At 43.5% G+C, this 23,115-nt stretch overlaps 1 protein-coding gene across 2 annotated transcripts in view; it reads right to left on the minus strand.

Annotated features, from left to right (window-relative positions):
• FKBP9 (FKBP prolyl isomerase 9) overlaps positions 1-15,875 on the minus strand; it is a 36,800-nt gene extending 20,925 nt beyond the window's left edge. Inside the window, exons 1-5 of one of the 2 annotated variants that reach the window (XM_058183878.1) lie at positions 15,241-15,873; positions 13,229-13,374; positions 5,627-5,816; positions 4,453-4,598; positions 2,253-2,442 (exon numbers count right to left, since the gene is read on the minus strand). In XM_058183878.1, the coding sequence (XP_058039861.1) occupies positions 2,253-2,442; positions 4,453-4,598; positions 5,627-5,816; positions 13,229-13,374; positions 15,241-15,491 (923 nt within the window). In that variant the 5' untranslated portion in view covers positions 15,492-15,873. Of the gene's footprint in view, positions 1-2,252; positions 2,443-4,452; positions 4,599-5,626; positions 5,817-13,228; positions 13,375-15,240 lie in introns of both variants that reach the window. The other variant, XM_058183879.1, reaches the window with a different exon arrangement.
• Positions 15,876-23,115: the final 7,240 nt, after the last annotated feature.

The following is a 23,115-nucleotide window of genomic DNA, read 5'->3' on the forward strand; positions in this document are numbered from 1 at the left end:
ATATTGGTGCTGACCCCACCCATTTACCCATCAGCCCACACTCTCAAAACACGTACACTCTGGAAAGCCAGACTCCATTTCCTTTAGCATTTGGAGAAGGCAGAAGCACAAAGTAAAATCCATCTTAATCTGTGGCACATGGTCATCCAAGGAAAAACCCATCCCACAAAGAAAGCATTGCTGGTGAGATTTAAATTGCTTGTACTTATTAATTGTTATGTTCAGCAGTAACTCAATACTGTCTATCTTGTATTTGGATCTCATTGTATGTCTCCCTATTTTCCCCAGTTTCACCATATCCTTTTTCTTTCAATAAAGCACACGGTCTGTTTTATTGGAGGAAAGATGGGTTTAGCTGCATGTCGAGCTGCACACAGACTAACTTGTAGTGAGGACAGAACAATCATAGACCAGGCCAAATCCAAAAATGCCAGGGAATTTCTAGAACCTTGGCACTCTGGCAAATCAGCTATTAATACACACAGACATTAACAACATCTATAGACTATGCAAAAGAGACAATCAACCAGTCCAAAAGAGAAAAACACTCCAGCACCTCTCCACCAGTAATCAGCACTCAGATTAGCATAGATTAACTCCAAGGTCAACTTCAGACCAACAATTAGGTAAACAATATCCCAAAGAAGATACTGCCACAGTGCCATCAGTAAACAGCCCAATCAAAAAATTTCTGACCACCCCCAGCCAAATAGACAAGCAAGTCACCAGAATATAAACTGACAGCAAACAGCACTCCTTATTAGCACTGATGATGTTAAGGTAATAAAACATCTGCAAGAAAACAAGCAAGCTCAAAGAGCAGCAAAGATCCCACATTTTAACCCTGAGCTACAAATATTCTCCTTTATTAGATAGACAGACAGACAGACAAATATCGTGTTTCCCCGAAAATAAGACCCAGTCTTATAGGTTTTCTTGCCTTCAAAAGAGGCACCCTTATTTTGGGGGATCTCTTCCATTGTCTCACCTCACAGTGGTGGCACTGACAGCCGCACATTGCTCCCAGCTTCCGTTTCACTGACAGATGCCTTCAGGAAAGGTCCAAAAAATGGGCTTTGGATTTATATGTGCGGAGCTCCCAGCCTCATTTCGCTGTCAGAAGACTTCAGGAAAGGCCTCTGCAGCCAAGAAAAGTGCATGTCAATCCGGAGCTCTGTTATCAGCTGCAGAGGCCTTTCCTGAAGGCTTCTGACAGCAAAACAGAGGCCGGAGGCAATGTGCACAAGCAGCGGCAAGCAGCCGCAGAAGAAGTGAGCCAGCAAGGCGAGGCAGGTGTCAGGGTGTACAAGGCCTTGCTGCAACTGTTGAAGGTAAGCAGCTCCACGCCCCCATCCCACCCTGGTTTGATTTTTACCCATGAGCCTTGGCCCACCCTGTGCAACCAGGTGCAATGGAGTGGGTGGGGTCTTAACAAGGGCTTATTTTGGGAGCAGGCTTATTTTCAGGGAAACATAGTAGGTAGGTAGGTAGGTAGGTAGGTAGGTAGGTGGGTAGGTAGACACAAACAGAAAGACAGACTGCTTTTATTTAATTTAACGTACTTTAATAAAAGGTAACGGTAAAGGTTTTCCTCACATATATGTGCTAGTCGTTCCTGACTCTAGTCTAGGGGACAGTGCTCATCTCTGTTTCAAAGCCGAAGAGCCAGCACTGCCCAAAGACGTCTCCATGGTCATGTGGCTGGCATAACTAAATGCCAAAGGTGCACAGAACTCTATTACCTTTCCAGGAAAGGTGGTCCCTATTTTTCTACTTGCATTTTTTACGTGCTTCCAAACTGCTAGGTTGGCAGAAGCTGGGACAAGTAACGGGAACTCACCCCATTACATGGCACTAGGGATTCGAACCACTAAACTGCCGACCTTTCGATCAACAAGCTGAGCATTTTTGCAACTGAGCCATCGCATCCCTATTACTTTAATATAATTAAATCTAAACTCCTTTTTTATTCTCGCTCCATATATATTTTGATAGGCTTTAGGTGGTTTAGGCACAGTGGTTAGAATGTAGTACTGCAAGCTACTTCTGCTAATCACCAGCTGCCAGCAGTTTGGCAGTTCAGGTCTCACTGGCTCAAGGTTGACTCAGCCTTCCATCCTTCCGAGGTTGGTAAAATGAGGACCCTGATCGTTGGGGGTAATATGCTGACTCTGTAAACTGTAAACAAAAAAGTAGCCAAGGACTGCTAAGAATATATACAGAATAGATTTTATGTTTCATTACAAGATTACCTGGAATCAAACACTGTTCCATCAAGAAGGGTACCATTATAGTGATACCTGAGGAAGTCCCCAATTTGGGTTTGACGTTCACAGGACTTTGGCACATACAGTTTTTCTATATTAACCCTGTCTTTAGGATTGTGTAGATCTAAAAGAGCTACATCAAAGACAAGAGAAGCTTGACCAGGTATTTCTTTTCCTGTAAACAAAGTATACAGAAAATAAAAAAGCATTGAATTTTTGAGCATTTCAAACATTTGATGTACCTTCTTTTGGTATCAGTTTGAGGATATCTGCATAATGTTCACTACTGGAAAGAATAAAGCTGGCATATATCCAGTTTTGATCTCCTGTTTGTTGTGGAACTTTTAGAACTTATTTTGCTGTTTTTAATGATTCAAGTAAAGGCCTTGCTACCTATATGAAAACCTCCAAATGAAATTGATTAGCATATCTCTATTGCAATGTTCCTTCATGAAGACAAGATATATATCCAAGTTTAAAGGGATATCATATTATTTAGACAATATTTATTTATGTTTATTATTTAAATTTAATAATATAATTAGGCTTCCAAGTTTTCTTGTTTCTGTGGTATCAATTTCATTTTAAATTACAAATCTTGTTTTGTTGGAACATATTCAATTCAAATGCAAAGAAATCTGATTTGCAATACAATAATGAGGGTGTCAGCTTCTGGAGTCTGCAGTTATCTTTCCCCCTTTCTTGGTGATGTTTCTTTATTATACCCCCTCTCCTTTCTCCCTTGTAACAAGGAAAAACAAAGTTATCCTTTAAAAATGTTTTTGTATTATACAAGTTACAAATAAGACTTTTATTGAATTTAATGAATTACATAAACATCATGTATAATATTAAAAAATGAATTATGTAAAAATAGTAAAAATCATATAATAAAAGGAGGAGGAGAAGGAGAAGGAGGAGGAGGAGGAGGAAGAGAAAAAATGAAATTTTAAATGTTCCACTACTGAATTAGCTATTCTTTCAATATGGTTTGCCTATTTTAATTTTAATATTTAATACTGATTTTTATAAATGTATATGATTGGTTTTGCTTGCACATTGTTTTTTATGGAATATTCTATGCTACTCAGAGAATCTTTGGTCAGATAGGCAGCCATATAAATTTAACTAATAAAATTAGCCACTCAGAGTAATCCTTGGTCGGATGTGTAGCCATATAAATTAATTAATAAAGCTAACGACACATAAATTTTATTTTGTTCAATCATAAGTTATTTGTATTAGAGCGCATGTCAAACACAAGGTCCGTGAGCCGGATCTGGCCCATGATGGACACAGATTTGGCCTGCAGGGCCACCCCAGAGATGGTGAGGGACTGGCTCCTGCTGCCCCAACCATGGTCCACCCTAGCTGGACGCCCCCCCACAGCCCATGCACAGAAGGCAGCGAGCATGTAGGGCTGGCAGTGTCCAGCAGCAGCCCAACGGCCCTTCTCAGCCTATATAGCTCAGGTGCACTATAACCTCTGGGCCAGCCCTCCAAGCAGCAGACGGAGGCAGAGGCATATAGGGAAGGCACATGATCCAGCCTTCCAGACATACTGGATGGCTGCGTGCCCACCTGTTCTGTCTCACCATCTGTCTTCACTTGCCTGTAGCTGCTGCAGCTGGGATGTGGCAAGTGTCCAGCGGGCGAGATCATGTGGTTGTTCCCCACGCCTCTACCTCTGCCTGCTGCCAGTGCCATCACTGTGGGGCAAGGCAGATGGTGGGGCAGGCTATGATCCCTGCATAGGTTGGATAGCAGGGGCTAAGCACACAGGGGCCATAGGGTTGCGGTGACAGTGACCAACTGGGCTGCCTCACCATGACCCCACCATCTGTCTTTGCTCCTCTGGTGGATCAAGCCCCAGCACCAGGCCTGGTCCTGCCCCCCTCTGTCAGAGAACACTTGGATCCCTCACAGGCCTGCCTGCTCCCTTACAGGCAGCCCCCAACGTGAGCGATATCGAACTGGCCATCCCACCCTGGCCACACCCGCCCAGTCAACTGTGACCTCCCAACAACGTCCACCCGAGGGCAACTGCAATGCTGATGTGGCCTCAATGAAATTGAGTTTGACACCCCTGCTTTAGAATGTCAATTAGGAATGAGTAAACTTTCATATTAGTCAAAATACAGTAAAAATCCTGTTGATTTCTCTGCAAAAAAGCAAAATAATTTACCATCTCCATCTTCTCCATATGCCAAGAAAGGTGGTACTGTGATTATGCGCTTTTCTCCTACACACATTCCAAGAAGACCTTTGTCCATTCCAGGGATTAACCACCCAATTCCTACATAAGTGTCATACGTTCGCATTCTATTGTGACTGAAGATATAAATACCAGTGAATTCCAGATCTCTTCATTTTAGTGCAGAGAGTAATAAGAGGATTAAATGTAACTAATCAAGAGAATGTGTATTTGACTTGTTCTCAACACACATACACACACGTTTTATGTTCACTACAGCTATCCATGGTATAATTCAAAAGACTACACAAAGGACAAGCAGCCATTAAAGGTCATATGTCATGGATGGCATAAAAGTCATGAAAAAGACGGCAGAAAAGTTAATACTTTTAATTACGCACTGAATAAATAATAAAAATATGTCATGCTTTAGATCTGAAGGTAGACTATCTCCAACTGCTTAAAGTCGCTATACCTTTGTCCAGATTCATGTATCATCCCTCCATAGCTGCAGTGTGAAATCTAGAAATACACATTTGGTTTCAGGAGTTGCAAACAAGTGTTATATATACCTTTTAGTCATCAAATTAAAAGCACTGAACTTTTCATAAATTCTTCCTTTTATCAGTCCTTTATAGTATTTAGTTATTGTTAGTACTGATGGTAGACAAACAATGGAAAAAGGAAACAAAAAGGGCCTCAGAGAGAATAAACAAGAAATTTACAAGCATCACCAAACTAAATAAGACTGAACTTCATAATTAGAGATTTCAATATTTCAACATTTTAAATGACTAATATTATTTTAAATGTTTTAAAATTTAAGCAATGCATAAATATTAACAGCAAGAATCAGCACAGTATAAATCAATATAATAAGATGTATAATTTATTTCTATTCAAGCAGTGCAAATGTTAACCTTATTGAAAATTAAAACATTTAAGACTTTATTCTAGTAGAAATTTACAAAACCAAATGGTTTCCAAGTTGGATTTAAATTTTAATTTGACTGAATAACACTCAAGTCATCCAGTGAAAGGATATAAGGAAGAAGAAAAGATAATACTGTATCTTTGCTCCTTTAGGATCTGTGTTGATATCTGTACAGACATATATTTTTATATCCCCCCAATACATGAAAAATGAAAAATATTTTATTGATACCTTGAATCAAATAGTGTTCCATCTAAAAATGTTCCATTATAATGGTATCTTACAAAATCAGACACCTGAATTGTCCTTGTACAATTTTCTGGCTTGTAATAAGTCTGAATTTCAACTTGGTCTTCAGAATTCCAAACATCAACCAGAAGGATATCAAAATTCAGAACTGAATTTGCAGGAATTACACTGACTGAGGATGCAAAAGATATTAGAAAGGAATTGAATCAAATTATTCACCAGCTACCACTATTTTTTTTTTAAAAAAGCTATTTTTCTGGTTATTGTATCCAACATTCTGTACCAGCAATACAAAGGTCTTATTTTTGGGGAGGTCTTAATTTTCCCCATGTACCAGGAGGCGGGGGCGAGCTGCCCCTCGTGCCTCCTTACCTAACAGTCTTACCAGCAGAACAGCTGATCTGCGGGCGTGCTCCTGCCACCTCCTCCAAGAAGCACAGTCTCAATTGGCTGCAAAAGCAGCAGAAGGCTCCATGCGCCTCACACCCCCTTCAAGAACAGGCCAAAGGCTTCAGATGGAGCCTTTTTGGGATGTCTGTTTGTGCTGGACTTAAGGAAGGACAATCGGCAGGAAAATGGGGGGAGGATTTTCCTGTTGATTGCCCTTTCCTTGAGCCCAGCACAGATGCACATTCCAAAAAAGCTCCATCCAAAGCCTTCAGCATTGTAATCCTGCACAGGGAAGGTGGAGGTTTGCTCCAAAGCTGTGGCAGAGTGTTGCAATGGGAAGCCGGCAGCAGCAGGTGCAGCAGGCCTAGCAGCCAGGCAGAAGTAGCATCAGCCTGAGCAAGACCTGAGCTCCAGGCCTGGTAGAGCAGAAACTGTGGTCACCACCTGCTCTAAAGCCACAATGCATGCTGCAGACGAGAGGAGCCCTCAGTTACAAGGTTTCCTGGCACCATGGGAAGGGCTGTGGCTGGCAAGAGTGCGGTGGAAACATCTCCAGGCACCCAGAGAGACAGAATGAGGCAGCTTCCACCCTCACTGGCTCAGCTGATTTGCAGGCCGTGATTAAGGAGCTGAGCGATTATGAGGTGACCGGGGAAGGGAAGGGCCCACCTCCTTCACTAGGGCTTATTTTTGAGGTAGGGCATATATTAGGCCCACCCCAAAAAATCAGGCTATGGACTTATTTTCGGGATAAGTCGTATTTTGGGGAAAAGTTATCGTAGTTTAGATGAAAGATAAATCATAATACAATTTCATTTCTGAAAAATTACAGTAAATTTTTGTAAATATATTATTTTTAATAACCTAATGCCCATCCACTAGGCTAATACAATGAATTTGGACCTTATTTTTTCAAGAGATCAATTTTAAGTATAGCTAAATTAACACAATAACAGAATCTATACAACTTACAATTTTACACTAAGGCAGCGGTTCTCAACCTGTGGGTTGCGACCCCACTGGGGGTTGAATGACGATTTGCCAGGGGTCGCCTAAGACCATCGGAAATATGGGAAGTATACTTGCGAGTCGAAGAATTGCGCTCCAATGGTTGACTCCACAAGTCAGCTGCAGGCTCTTCAAATGGCTAGCCGAATTCGGCTTCAGGCGCGATGAATTAAAAAAGAGAGAAATCTTTGCTCTGATGTCTCCCTCTCAAGCCAGCTGCAATCACTCCCAATCGCTAGCCTAATCTGGCTTCAGGCGCGATAAATTCAAAACGAAAATAATTTTATGGTAGGGGTCGCCACATCGTGGGGAATTGTATTAAAGGGGTCGCCATATTGTGGGGAATTGTATTAAAGGGGTCGCAGCACTATAAAGGTTGAGAACCACTGCATTAAGGGATTGTTTCTTAAAATGTGGTCCTAGGAGCCCTGGGGATTCTTCAATGTTTGCATAATCAAAATATTTGCCAGCATATGTTAAAAATAATACAATATTACACTTTACATCAAGTGATCCTAAGAGCCAGTAGCAAAAGTGAATTCATCAATTTTAATTTTTAGTATGGCAAATATGAATAAATATAATGCATATAAATAAAATCTCTTTAGGGGTTTACCATAAATTTTTAATGTGAAAAGACAAAAAGTTTAAGAAACAGTATGTTAAGATATCAGTCAGTCTACACAGACCATAAAAGTTGGCTATCACATGATGCTAAAACAGAAAAACCAGAGTGAAATTGAATGGGAAAAACCAAACTATATTTCAGAGATACAGAAACTATTTTAAGGCTATTTTCGCAATGGGCTTCTATTCTTTATAGAATTTATTTTTGCTTTTCCTGCTGATGTACAGCAATTTAAGTCACTGCTATATACTCCCAAACAAAACTTACTTTGGGAAATTATACAACAGATATAGTCATGAAAAATTTTAATATCAGCTTGCCTTTTGATTACATTTGTTTGTTTAATGTATTAATAATGGGCAAAGGGAAAAGTATACCTGTCTTATTTACCACATTTCCCCAAAATGGGCTTGAAACTAAGCACTCAGGCTTATTTTGAGGGAAGTCTTAATTTTTTTTTTGACATGCAGGTGAGTGAGGGGGCCAACAGGAATGGGAATGCAGCTAACCCTGACCCCACCTTCTCCATCCCACTGTTTGCTTGTCCATGGCTGCAATGGGCCAAGTTCTTAGCAAGCCCCAGCCTTCACTACGCCAAGCAGGAGCAGCCCAGCAGGACGGCCAAGAGCAGCGCTGCCAGGAAGCAAAGAGCCCACGCGGGGCCAGCAGCAGCATGGGCAGCCGCTTGCCCACTTTAGGACTTGTGGATTTCAACTTCCAGAACTCCCCCTAGCCGCCATCCCCTCTTTTCCTGCTGATCATCTTTTCCTTGTGCCAAAGAGGGAAGGGAAGGAGTTGTTAAAAATTAATGTCTCCCAATGCAATGCTCTGCTACAGCTTCAGAGCAAATCTCTCCCTTCCCTGCGCAGGATTGCAAGGCTGGAGGCCATATGACGTGTCAGAATTGATTCCCCCCACTTCTGCATGCCTGCTGGGCCTACTGCTGCTGGTCTCATGGGGCCTCATCACCTTCCTGGCTGTGCAGCTCTCAGCAGCTGGCATGGGGCAACTATGCCCAGGTCTCCTAAGCCCCTCCCCGACAATTGACAGGAAAATTTCCCCCCCCCCGATTTTCCTGCCAATTGTCTTTTCCTTGGGGAACCCTAGACAGACACACATCCCAAAAATGCTCAATCCAAAGCCTTCAGCCTTGCAATCCTGCGCAGGGAAGGCAGAGTTTTGCTCCAAAGCTGCGGCAGAGCATTGCACTAAGAGGGGGTAACATTGAGTTGCATGTCTTGCTCCAATGATGGTGTGCAGGCCAGGGGCTCGGTGGCCAGGGAAGACAGGGTTTTGGGGTGCAAAGGAGGAAGGGGTGATCTCCCCTTCTCTCCTCCGTCCCACTGTAGGGCCACCACCGAGCTCACACAGGGCAGCATGACCCCTGGCAAAGAGGGTCTTAGAGGCCAGCAGTGGAAAAGGGGCCCTAGAGATCTGGGCCTAGTTGCCCCATGCCAGGCAGGAACAGCCCAGCAGGGCTGCTGAGAGCAGTGCAGCCAGGAGGGTGATGAGGCCTCGTGGATCCAGCAGCAGTGGTGCAGCAGGCCCAGCAGCCAGGCAGAGATAGGGCGAGTCAATTCCGATGCACCGCATGGCTTTCTGCCTCATTGTAGCAGCGGTCTTAGCAAGACCCAAGCTCCAGGCCTTGCAGAAAACAAACCAGGGTAGCATTTTTGGGGAAACACAGTATAAGTTTGATTTAGATACTTAAAACGTATATCAAATTTATTCTCAAGAGCTTAAAATATAATTAAAATCATAGCTTCTGCTATTAAAAAAGACCACATACAAAATAACACAAATGTCTCATTCATGAAAACAATGAAGAAAACAACCATTTAGCTATACAGTTTTTCTTTCCAATACTTTCAACAAAACTAAAACCTCTAATTTGAAAGATACAAGTAGTCCACAACTTAAAACAGTTTGTTTTGTGTTCAAAGTTACAATGGCACTGAAAAAAGTGGCTTATGGCCATTTTCACACTTACAACCATTGCAGCATCCCCAAGGTCACATGATCAAAATTTAGATGCTTGGTATTTATTATCCAGGGACATGCAATCACTTTTTACGACTTTCTGCCAAGCAAAGTCAATGGGAAAACCAGATTCACTTAACTACTAACTTAACAAGTGCAATAATGAACTTAACAATGGTGACAAGAAAGGTTGTAAAATGGGACAAAATTCAGTTAACAACCTTTTGCTTAGCAACAGAAATTTTGGACTCAATTATGGTAGTAAATCAAAGACTATCTGTCCTTCCAGATTTGGGTTAAGTTCTTGAGTACAGATTTAAGAAATGAATCAAACTGTCCTCCAAGTAATTCCTGTCACAACGAAGATAAAATTATGAAAGGCTGTTTTTCAAACCATATCAAAACATGCCTCTTAGACTAGCCAAGAGTTTTAATTTAGTGAGTTACAGGGGCATTACAGAAAGAATTTTCAAAAAGTCATGTGACTATGACTATCTGATTGAAGCTCCCCTTTTTTTTTAGATGCATTGCACATGTGATATTATGTTTCAGTCACATAACATTTCTGATCTGTTTCTTGGGAACACTACTGATGAGTTACAGGAGAAATTATTAAAAGGTGGAACAAGAGTATAATCAGCAGCCCAAAGTAATAATGATGCGTATCACCCATTTTAATTCCAAAAAAAGTCTACCTTAACTAAAAAATACCGTATATACTCGAGTATAAGCCGACCCGAATATAAGCCGAGGTACCTAATTTTACCACAAAAAACTGGGAAAAACTATTGACTCGAGTATAAGCCTAGGGTGGGAAATGAGGCAGCTACTGGTCAATGTAAAAAATAAAGATAGAGCCAAGTGTTCTATTTCTTAAAGGGAGAGGAAGGTGTAGGGAACCCCACCACGGTCTGATTAATTAAGATGACGACATAATGAGTGCGAAACGTCGAGGCATTCTGATGATTTGCACGCCTTGGGTCTCCTCTCCTATTTAATCTTTAATCTTTCAGGGAAGGCAAAAGATTCGCCGCCGTTCGGCGAGGGATGCTGCTCTGCCTTTTTTTTTGGCTGTGAGTGTGGCCGGGATGGAGGGGGTGCGGTGAAGTAAGATTCAACAGCGGCAGGGAGGAGCTGGCTCTGTGTTTGTGTGTGTGTAGTATGCGCGCGTTGGCCGCCCTGTTTCCTGGTGCTCTGCTCCCTGACCCCAGTGGCAGTCCTTACTCATTGCACTGTTCTCTTCCTTCTTCGCTTTTTCTCTCTCCCTCTCTGTCTCTCTCTCTCTCCCTCTTTCTTTCCTTCTCGTTCCCCAGTTCAGAGCTCGGACTGCTCTTATTTTCACTCCCCCTTTTCTTTTCTTTTTCTTCCTTCCCTCCCTCCCTCCTTCTCTGCCTCTCTTTCGTCCCCCCCCCTCCCGGGATCCTTGCGGGTCGAAGGTTCTGCCCTGCCTTACACCAGCCGCCCACCTATGCCAAGGTCTCCCTGGCTTTTTCGCTCTCTGTAAGCAACGGCTTCTCGGCAGCATCGCCCCCACCGCGGGCAAGAGGAGGACGAGTGAGAGGGGGGCGAAAATGCCGAACGCCCCCTCCGCCCCCTCCGCCGACCACCGCCGCCGCCGCCATCAAAAAGCGGACCGAAGGGCGCAGGGAAACCCCTCGAATGTGCCGGCAGGGTTGTTCTGTGTTCCTCATGAACGGCGGGTCTCAGCAGCTGGCAAAGGGGCTGCAAAGAGAACCGCCCGTTTCCCCCGTAAGGGACCTTGGTCCTTCCCCCTCGGCGTCTTTCTTTTTCTCCTTCTCCCCCGGAGGACGGGGAAAACTCTCCCAGACCTTCTCGAGATCGCTTCGGATTCAGTCCCTGGCTTTGTCTTTTGAATGGCAAATTCAACCCGCGTCCTTGGTTGGGGAGGGCGAGGGCGGGAGAGGAGGGCGGGAGGGCGAGGGCGAGAGGAGGACGAGTAAGAGGAGGCGAGTGACAACGCCCCTCCGCCCCCACCGTGGGCAAGAGGAGGACGAGTGAGAGGGGCGAAAATGCCAACGCCCCTCCGCCCCGCCCCTCCGCCACCACCGCCATCAAAAGCGGCGAAGAAAACCCCGGACGCCACCCGCCGCCCCAAAACGAGCCGGCCGAGCTGGCAAAGCATGCCGGCAGCATTTGGCCTCGTCCTGCCGGCACTTCACGGCGGCCTCCACCCACCCACCCACCCACCCCCACTGCCGCTTCGCACTCAATTTCGGCTGGAGAGGAGGCGAGGTGACAACGCCCCTCCGCCTCCGAGGCGAGAGGAGGACGAGTGAGAGGGGGGTGAAAATGCCGAACGCCCCCTCCGCCCCCCGCCGACCACCGCCATCAAAAAGCGGCGGAAGAAAACGCCGGAGGCCAGCCGCCGCCCCAAAACGAGCCGGCCGAGCTGGCAAAGCATGCCGGCAGCATTTGGGCTCGTCCTGCCGGCACTTCACGGCGGCCTCCACCCACCCACCCACCCACCCCCACTGCCGCCGCACTCAATTTGGCTGGAGAGGAGGCGGGGTGACAACGCCCCTCCGCCCCTCCGAGGCGAGGAGGAGGCAGTGAGAGGGCGAAAATGCGAACGCCCCTCCGCCCCTCCGCCGACCACCGCCGCCGCCGCCATCAAAAAGCGGCGGAAGAAAACGCCGGAGGCCAGCCGCCGCCCCAAAACGAGCCGGCCGAGCTGGCAAAGCATGCCGGCAGCATTTGGGCTCGTCCTGCCGGCCCAGCTGCAAGGGTAGACTCGAGTATAAGCCGAGGGGGCGCTTTTCAGCACAAAAAACGTGCTGAAAAACTCGGCTTATACTCGAGTATATACGGTAAGTGTAATGTTTAAACCTAATGACTGTTTCGGCCTAATATCATGGCAGTGAATACTGCTACTGCAGTAGCAGTAGCTAAATCTTACTTTATTAAAACTTCCAGAAACTAGTCTCTTCAGATGTCTTCATTTTATAAATCATAATTCCATTTCCAATGCTGGCAAGTAGGTGAAAGCTGTACTGTATTAATCGTGGTGCAATCTTTTTTTTTTTTTTTGCATTAAAGAATAGTAGAACATTCAGAAATATTATGCGCTATTTGCACAAATATAGCAAAACTATTTCCCTTTTTTCCTAAAGAGATTATCAAGATATTCACCAAGTCCTTTCAATGATCTTAGAAAGAAAGTGAAGGAGAGAAACTCTTGAACAATGAGAACTTCTTTCATAAAATTAAACCAATAAGGCATCTTAGCTCCATTAACATGAATAAGACTCTCTAAGCTATTTAAATATTATATGCATGCTTTTAAACATAGGACAAGAAGGAACTGGATAGAATCACTGTCTCAATCCGTCATCTATATATGTCTTTAGTACTTTAGAAATTATGAATATTCAGAGTTTGGGAATTGAATATGCTGTCATATTTAAAGCTATAGATAATACGAGATGAACTAGTCAACAATAGATCCACAATACATAAGTTAAATTAATTTTTAAAGTCTCACATCTTAACTACAGTTTAATAAACCTGGCCTGACTCATTATATTTAGGCATCAAAAAGTACAGAAAACTGTACTTACAAACTCCATCATTTCCATATCCAAGATGGGATGGAATCCTTACAAGTCGCCTTTCATTTACACACATGCCAAGCAGAGCTTTCTCCATTCCAGCAATAAGCTGATTTTTCCCCACAAACACATTGAATGTAGAGCCCCTGTCATAGCTAGAAGAGAATGAATTGTTAGGTCAGTTAAATAAACATTTGAATATTACATTTCATTGACATAGCTTAATTTTTTATTTCCTTTCAGCCAATTTACAATTTAAGAATAGGTGTGACATACTTTGTATACACTTCTCTGATATTTGCTTTTAATTTTTTTAATATAAACTAAAAGGCTTTATAAGGTGATATACTACGAGGCATAGTATTGTCTCCAGCATTATTTTTATGTCCAAGAGCATCACTGGGTTCCATCTAAATTCCACAGATTCTTTGTTTCCTCTGTGGTTTTTGTCTTTCTGACTGTAAAATAATGAAGACCCTATTAAACATTCCTTACATACCTCATACATATTCCAATGAACAGACTAATAATAATTACATAATCGAATGCTTACAACATCCAACCAACATTGTGGCTCATATAAATTATAAAAACAAATCACTCTTCAGAATATCAGTGGAATACAATCCATGAAATTAGATCCATTCCAAAAAGAAGTTTAGATCACATGTTCATACCCAAAATCCAACTGAAGCAAGTGGTTCCCAAAAATTCCATCGTTTTCCCTGAAGGAAATAGCTGCAGCATGATGTCTATAGAAATGGGGCCGGAATAGCTCAGGCTGTTAGAGCCTGTTATTAGAACACAGTAGCCTGCAATTACTGCAGGTTCAAGCCCGGCCCAAGGTTGACTCAGCCTTCCATCCTTTACAAGGTAGGTAAAATGAGGACCCAGATTGTTGGGGGGGCAATAAGTTGACTTTGTAAAAAAATATACAAATAGAATGAGACTATTGCCTTATATACACTGTAAGCCGCCCTGAGTCTTCGGAGAAGGGCGGGATATAAATGTAAACAAAAAAAAAAAATTGTCAGTCATTCGAATTAATAAACATCCAGGTTGTCCCAAAAGGTGCTTTTTTCAAACTTTGATTTTTCTTAAATACAGTTCATTCCTCATTCAAGAAGTTCTTCAGTTCAAGTACCTGGTGAGGAAGGATTTGTTCTGAAGGCACAGATTAACTGCCAGATGGTTCACCAACCCTCAGAGTCCCTCAGATTGTTAACAATTGGTTGACTACAAAGAGCATAAATCCTTCCTTTCCCCACCAGTTAGTCTGAACTGAAGAAACTTCTTGGATAGAGGTGAAACATCTTCAAGAAAAATCAAGAAAGTTCAGTTGCCATTTGAAAAAAGCATATTTTGAGACAAACAGATGCAACCACTGCCAGCTTTAGCACTTGCCAACTACTATCTGCAGCACTTTCCCTGAATGATAATCTTGGAAATGGCTTCTCCACTTCTACCAGCTTTCCAGAGCAGATTAATATTACTGTACATTACCATGTGGTGTGTACGCATTCCTTCCAAGTGTGGCTCCTGGCAGAGTTGCCCCAACTCCAAATCCTGGTAACTATTCTGTAATCTGAGGAACTATCTCTGCTTTTAATAAAAAGTTTACCCAAATTTCTTTGTATTTCCCCTAATTATTTAAATGTTCTCAATTCAGCTTTGGATATCTGCATATCGATTTCCTCTGGGCTGATTAATCACTACTATAAAGCTTTTCCTATTCTGACTTCAATGATTTTCCCACGTCTGATAAAGTGATGGTCTTTCCAATGTCAGCTTCTGTATGGGATCTCAAAGACCAGAAACGGAGATTCTGTATCGAAGGGATGGGCTCTTCCCCGAGACAGATAGCTTGAGTTCATCTTCCTGCAACCGGGCTAACTAACTGGAGTTTTCTCTGGAGTCAAGTCACCCAAGCTTGTATCGCGGATCTGTCCCCATTTGCGCTGTACCTGGCCTCCTCCTCCCCACCCGCAGCGCCACGCCGGCGAAGGAAAGAGCGGGGCTACCTGGAATCGAATTTCTTGCCGTCTGACAAAGTACCATGGTAATGGTAACGTACGAAGTCGCCGGAAATAACGGTGCGCAGGCATTTGTCCGGCACGTACTTGCGCTCGATCAACACGTCTTTTCCATCCCACTGGGCCTCCCCAGCCGGCACCGGCGGAGCCTGGCATGCTACGCAACTAATTAGTAAGGCAAGGAGTAAGGGCGAGCAGCAGCGGTATCGCAGTCTCCGGGTTGGCGGCATTCTCGGCATATCTATTGCGAGGAGCGAGCCCAACAAGGAGAACGTTCAAGAACAACTTCGGCTGAAATCCCGGCTTCCCCAAACTGCAAACGTGGAGAGTGGGATGGCGGGGACGCTGGTGAAGAGAAGAATTCCCACCCCCTTCGCTGCTTAGCAATGGGCGGGACCAGGCTGCGGAAGAGGGGCGCAAGTTTTCTTGGGTGAGAAAAACAAGGCCTGACCACCAGCCAGTACCGCCTTCCTCCAAAAGCATTATTTGGAGCGTGACTTTAAGGTATTTGGTCTAAGTCCACGCCACGATGACTTGGAAAACGAAGCAGCCTTAAGCGAAGATTCAAACCTGAAGAGCGGGAGATCGATCCACCGATAGGCTGCTTTCTCCCTTACCTCCATTCCTTGCGTCGCAACGTGGCACAGCCTGATTCCGAGACCCGAGTGTCTAGAAAGGCTCGCGTGTTGACAGCGCGTGGGACACGTTCTGTCCTCGTTGGATTTTGCACCCATTGTAAGAGGAGCCTCAGCAAACTAAGGATCTAAGCGGGAAGCAGCTAACTGGTCTCCCTTTAAAAAAAAAAAGCCCCATTGCTTTTTTTTTTCTTGGAACATTCCATTTACTGCCTCATTTTTTTGGTTTACTGAACCACCAAGACCAGTGCACAAGATTCTTTCAGTCTGTGATCTCGAGTAAACAGTTATTTATCTCAGGAACGAAATCTAGCTCGGCCTAATAATTATATATTTATTCTGATCTTATCCTTTCTTCAATAAGTAGTTTTTAAAAATTATCTGCTAGGTTGATTTCTTTGCATTTTGGAGGAATTGTTTTTATCCACTTGTCTAAAGTACCATACTAAGGGATGTCTCAAAGGTGCTTTTTTCTTCAAAAGGCAACTGGACTGTTTTTTCCTTGAGGAAGAAAACATTTTGCTGTTTGAAGAAAAAAGCCCCTTTGAGACTACTGATCTGGATGACTGAGAATCTCCACAGATATTAAAAGATGCTTTTGAACAAGAGAAGGAAATGTCCAGTAGGCTAATCACTGGCCAGAGAGATTAGCTGGTTATCATCTATGTCCTTATTTTTTTAAAAAAACCTTTCCAGTAAGTTATTTAAAAACCCTGCCTACTTTCTGGCGTAAGTAAACGAGATCAGCATGTATGAAGCATTCAGTGTATTCTCGATGGACTAATCAAATGTTTTTGTTGGAAGAAATATTCAGGTGTATTTCCAAGCTGGGAATAAAATGGAGGCAGGTTGGAAAGAAAATTAGTTTATTGATGAAGCAGAACCACCAACAGCATGTGATTCTGGGATAGCTGACAAAATGCAGTTGAGAGTGGATGGGCTTCAATACCTTCTTTGGGCTTTGTATTTGAGCTCCCTGCTTCTGTGCAAGAACATGTCCTTTAATATTCTAATGGATATTGTCAGATTCCTATGGCTGGCTTTATAGGCAGAAGGGGAAATGCTAATCCTAGGTGTTTGAGTTAATCTTGTCAACCTAATTGTTTATCTGGAGTTTCAGTCTGGCACAGTCTTTGAATGGTTACCAAATCTGCATTTCTAAAAGCTGGCCTCCTCTGTGTTGTGTCTTGCCCGCCCTCAGAGCAGCCGGGGCCTTCTTACCTGCTCCTGAACACTGAGGAATGTATGCCTCCCGGCCCAAGTCCTGGCTCCATGCCCACACAAACTGCAGAAGAAGGAGCATCTCCCGGCCCCAGCCCTGACTCCATGCCCAGGCAAACGGAGCAGCTAGACCCCTCCCCCTCCTCCACAGCATGTGAGCCTGAGGAGGGTTTATTCCCAACAGCTGCTGATTGGTGTGACCCTCGCATCAGAAGGCTGGATAGGCGGAGGCAACAGAAGGAAGGGAGGGGCAGGCCTTAATGAGTGCTGAGTCATGGAGCCACACCCCATGGCCTATATAAAGGATCTGCTTTCTGGCAGTCTCTGAGTCAGGCAAAAGTCGAACTTATCTTGCTGAAGTCACTTACTGGTCTCCTGCCTGCTCTGAGGACTTTGCTAGGACTTTGGGCAGAGCTGCAGAGGCAAGCCTGATTCGGATTTCCCTGACCCGGCCGTCAGCGGAGGAGTGGGACACGACACTCTGTTTCTACTTGGGGCAGGGAAATTGGTGCTGGTTTCTATGTCCCTTAAGATTTTTTTTTCATTTCTCCTTTAGGGGAAATAGTCTATCCTGCCTTTTTAATATTCCCCAAAATATTTCATCCTCTAGGAGTATGGGTGCGTGTTGACTTTCCACACTTTTGGGAGACTAAGAACTAAAACTGAAAATTTCACTTGAATGCAGTCAGTTTTATATCACTAAAACATTCCCTCTTGATCAGGGTTTCTGAATTATTTTAAAGTTAAGTTTCTTCAGTCTAATTTTTTAAAAAAATACCTGTGTCCCTCTCCCCTCAGTCATAGTTTGAATACAGTGTATTTTCCTGTTTTTTTCATAAAACTCAGCCAAAATGCATAATTTGTCATTTTACATTTTACAGGAAGAAGACTTAGGTCTTGGAGAAGACTGTTCTTTCAGAGTTAAATACTATTTTATTCCTAATTACCGTGTTTCCCCAAAAATAAGACCTGGTCTTATTTTCTTTTGGGCTTCAAAATAAGCACGGGCTTATTTTCAGGGAGGTCTTATTTTTTTGTCATGCAGGAGGCAGTGAGCGCGGGGGCCGACAGGAGTGGGAGCACAGCTCTCTCCATCCTACTGTCTGCTTGCTTGCAGCTGCAATGGGCCAAGTTCTCAGCATGAATCAGCCTCCACCCACCCTGCCTGCTGGCCCAGCTGCTGCTGGGATATTTTCCAGCTGTGGTGGGCACCGTGCTGGCCACAGCTGCCTATGCTACTGGCCTCGCAGGGGCTCTTCACTCTCCTGGCAGCACTGCTTTGGGCTGTCTTGCTGGGCTGCTCCTGCCTGGCATAAGTTGAGTTGTCCCAGATTCAAAACCTCCAGAGTGCTGCTAGCCTGCCAGAGCCCCTTCGTGAACAGTGGAGTGATGCCACTTGCGCCACCTCACCTGACATCACCTTTGGGCTGCTGAGCTCTGGCCTGCATGCCTACATGGTGCTGAGCTCTGCACTCTTGAGACCCTGACGTGCATTGCAGCTCTCAGGCTGGTTCTGTGTGGGATAGCTCCAATGGGAAGTAATGGAGGCTGCTGAGGAACAGCCGAGACATTGCAGTAGGCTGGGCTGGGCAGAAGGGAAGGTGACTGCAGAGCCGCCGCAGATGAGGCAGACACCAAGGTGACCAGGGGCAGCCTCACGTCTGCCTCGCACAGCTGGTGGCAGCTTCTGAAGGGGCCCGGGAAGGCCAGTGGCACTCTGGAGGTTTTCGATTGGGATGACACATCCCATACCAGGCAGGGGCAGGGTAGCCAAAACCAGTGCTGCCAGCAGGGTGAAGAGCCCCTGGTAGGCCACAGCAGCATGGGCAGCCACTTAGCCACTTTAAGACTTGTAGATTTCAACTCCCAGAACTCCCCATAGCCCCCCCCCCCATCAATTGCTTCCCCTTTCTGGTTGGAGAAGCTCGTGCCCACAAGGTCTGATGGGGTCAGAAGTTCGATCGCACCCTGCAAGGGAGCCTCCACCCATGGCAGACAGTTGTCTGAAAGCTGAGATGGACAGCTGGACCAGTGTGGGGAAGGAGGAAGCACAGACCTTTCTTGGCACAAAGCTTCACAGAAAGCAAAATCCTGTGAAAGCTGAGATGGACAGCTGGAGGAGGGGGAGAAAGAAGAGAAGGAAACAGCATGGACCTTTCTCAGCACAAAGCTTCACAGAAAGCAAAATCAATTTGTGATGGGGGGAATTTTCATGTGATTGTGGTGTTAAAAGAGCCGGGGCTGGCAAGAGTGCGCCGGAAACACTCCAAGCACCCAGAGAGGCAGAATGAGAAGCAGCTACCAGCCCTCACTGGCTCAGCTGATCCGCAGGGCCATGATTAAGGGGCCGAGCTCCATGGGGTGACCGGGGAAGGGAAGAGATGATTCCTTTGCTGGCAATGGCCACCCCCTTCACTAGGGCTTATTTTGGGGATATATTAGGCCCATCCCAAAAAATCAGGCTACGGCTTGTTTTGGGGGTAGGTCATATTTTCGGGGAAACACAGTAGTTTCATTATTTTATTGGAAGCAAAGAACAGTCAAAGGTAGCATTAGAAATAGATTTAAGGATTAATATTGAGGACAAGATAGAGTATTTGATTTGGGGGAAGAATGTAGCTATCAGTAAAAAAGCAAGAATGTATCTTAAAATACTCCATCCATAGTATCTTACACCAATTGTACTTACCTGACAAATAGTTTTTATTTTCATGTTGTAGAAAAGGTAATAGAAACATTGTTTAATTTATGATGTTTTTAACACAGTTCAAAAAAATTTGATCAGAAGTCTTTATAGTAACATTAATCATACAACATATCAGCTTGGACTCCTAAATATATATAATGCTGAAAGTAACGAAGATAAACATTTTTGTTGTTATACTTGTACTACAAATTGTGTACCTTATTGTAGACATTAAAAAAGTTAAAGTGATCCAAGGTAGAAATAAAGGTCAGTGGTGAATACTTTTATCACCTATGTTTTGCTGGTGAAAATGTCTCTTCTACAATAGTGAAAACCTTCAAAGATAACTGAATTTAATGGCAAGTTACTAGGCTTGAAAAAGAAGTTTAAGAAGACATATTTTGTAATTAATTCCATTTCTTCCCCAATAATCTGAAAATCAGGAACTAAAGAAAGGCAACAGCTACATCTACCTCAGGCAAAAGATTACCTCGAAGAAAATCTGAAGCAAACTTAAGTAGGTTGGAGAATATTTGGATAAATTCATACTGTATTCAATAGAACATACCAACCTGTTTAAAGAAGAAATAGTTTACTACCTATGCTGATAAATGGTTGTGACAATTAGACGGGAATGCAAAAATAGTGCAGAAGTGGAAAGATACACATTATGTTTAATATAACACAACATGACATAAAAATGTATGCCAATAGGTAGTATGTGATATACTAAACTAAGTTGCCTTATAAAACATTTTTTATTCAAGGCATTTATTTGACTGTCCAGCTTGAATACTTACACTTTAAACAAAATACAAAAACAATTGTAACTAAAAAAAAAGAACGACCATTAATTGGTAATCAGGGACACACTTTCTACTTCAAAAGGGAGATTCCAACTAAATAAGAATGGGCTGGCCATATTGTATATCACAGATCAATATTAGATATTGAATTGGTACCAGCTGACCCCAAAATAAGCGAAACAATGCCCAAATAAATGCTCAATTCAAAGGTGTAAAATGGACAAAGCTTTCAGCCGGTCAACAAATTTGGAAAACAGATGAAATGGATGGATTAGGGCTGATAAAGATGCATAACTAACAGAAGACGTGTTGCTACCATAGGCATCTGCAAGAGGAGGCAAATGGGGATATGTGCACAATGAAGTGTTTTGTAAAAGCACTGACACAATAGTTTGACCTCCAACCTTAATGGAAAATTGATGTATTAATAAATGCCATTAGGGAAACAATGGGAAGAGTTTATTTCATGCAGATTGATAGTAATATGTCTTTCTTAAAAAAATTTAAATGAGGGGTCATCATCCAAAGAATCTGAAGTTCTGGAAAAAGTGAATTAAATTATATAAAATCTTCAGAGTTCTTTAAACTGTTAAGTATAGGGCAGGCTGCATACAGAAAGCTATTTGGCATATGGTTTTAGCTAGTGCTGTTTTATAATTATCTGTTCCAGCTGCCTATAAATATACAGTGGACTGACAGAGAAACATGGCATGGGGAGCAAAACAGAGGTTGGACTTCTACTGACTAGGAAGATATCCTATAACCTAAGGAACTTTTTGAATTTCTCCATTGCACACTTGACATGAGCTTAAACTAAAATAGGATAAGGATGTTGCCTAAAATACATATATTCCATATATGACTTGGAACTTTGCCAACATTTATAAAGCTTTATAAGAACAAACCATAAGTTTCTTATTATAGAATGTCTTTGTCTAGTAAAGTATTTTCCCCAAGGAGTCCTGAGAATTGTAGTCACAAAAATAGAGTAACTGATTGTTGCCATTATCAAGTTTTGTCTCCAGTAACTGTTGTTATTTTATTAGATAGACACGTGGAGGGTTTGGGAGGCCAAAAACAAGCACATTTTTTGCAAAGACAGGCCCCTTTTTTTTGCAAAAATGGAATGTTCAGAGGGTTTGGGAGGCCTGCAGAGTGCTCCAGGGGGCTGGGGAGGGCAAAAATGTGACACGTTTGAGGGTTTGGGGGGCCAAAATGGGCCCATTTTTCGCAAAAACAGGATGCACAGAGGGTTTGGGAGGCCTGCAAAGTGCTCCTGGGGGCTGGAGAGGGCAAAAAAATGATGCATGAGAGTTTGGGAGATCTTTACCCCCCATACATCCTATTTTTGCCCTCTGCAGCCCCTAGGAGTACTCTGCAGGTTTCCCAAACCCTCTGCGCATCCTGGGTTTGCTAAAAATGGGTCCATTTTTGGCAAAAACAGGATGTGTGGGGCAGGGTTTCAGGAGGCCAAAAATGGCTGTATTTGGTGTATAAGATGCACCAACATCTCCACCCTCTTTTTGGAGGGGAAGTGCGTCTTAAATATAATTATAACTGTCTGGTTCAGTTCTGCAACCCAACAAGAAAGACACAGATTTCAGAGGATAATTAGAACTGCAGAAAAAATAATTGCTACCAACCTGCCTTCCATTGAGGACCTGTATATTGTACGAATCAAGAAAAGGGCCGTGAAAATATTTAAAGATCCAGGACATAAACTGTTTCAACTCCTACCCTCAAAATGACGTTATAGAGCACTGCACACCAGAACAACCAGACACAAGAACAGTTTTTTTCCGAAGGCCATCAGTCTGCTAAACAATTAATTCCCTCAACACTGTCAAACTATTTACTAAATCTGCACTACTATTAATCTTCTCATCGTTCCCATCACCAATCTCTTTCCACTTATAACTGTAACTTTGTTGCTGGCAATCCTTATGATTTATATTGATATATTGACCATCTATTGTGTTGTAAATGTTGTACCTTGATGAACATATCTTTTCTTTTATGTACACTGAGAGCATATGCACCAAGACAAATTCCTTGTATGTCCAATCACACTTGGCCAATAAAATTCTATTCTATTCTATTCTATTCTATTCTATTCTATTCTATTCTATTCTATTCTATTCTATTCTATTCTATTCTATTAAACTCTTAAAAGTATGGTAATTTTCCCCTAGGGGACACGGTGGCTCAGGTGCTGGGACATTGAGCTTGTCGATCGAAAGGTCGGCAGCTCAGCAGTTCGAATCCCTAGTGCTGCCGTGTAACGGGGTGAGCTCCTGTTACTTGTCCCAGCTTCTGCCAACCTAGCAGTTTCGAAAGCACAAAAAAATGCAAGTAGAAAAAATAGGGACCACCTTTGGTGGGAAGGTAACAGCGTTCCGTGTGCCTTTGGTGTTGAGTCATGCCGGCCACATGACCACGGAGATGTCTTCAGACAGCGCTGGCTCTTCGGCTTTGAAACAGAGATGAGCACCCGCCCCCTAGAGTCGGCAACGAC

This window comes from Ahaetulla prasina, chromosome 4, assembly GCF_028640845.1.
Source record: "Ahaetulla prasina isolate Xishuangbanna chromosome 4, ASM2864084v1, whole genome shotgun sequence".
NCBI lineage: Eukaryota > Metazoa > Chordata > Lepidosauria > Squamata > Colubridae > Ahaetulla > Ahaetulla prasina.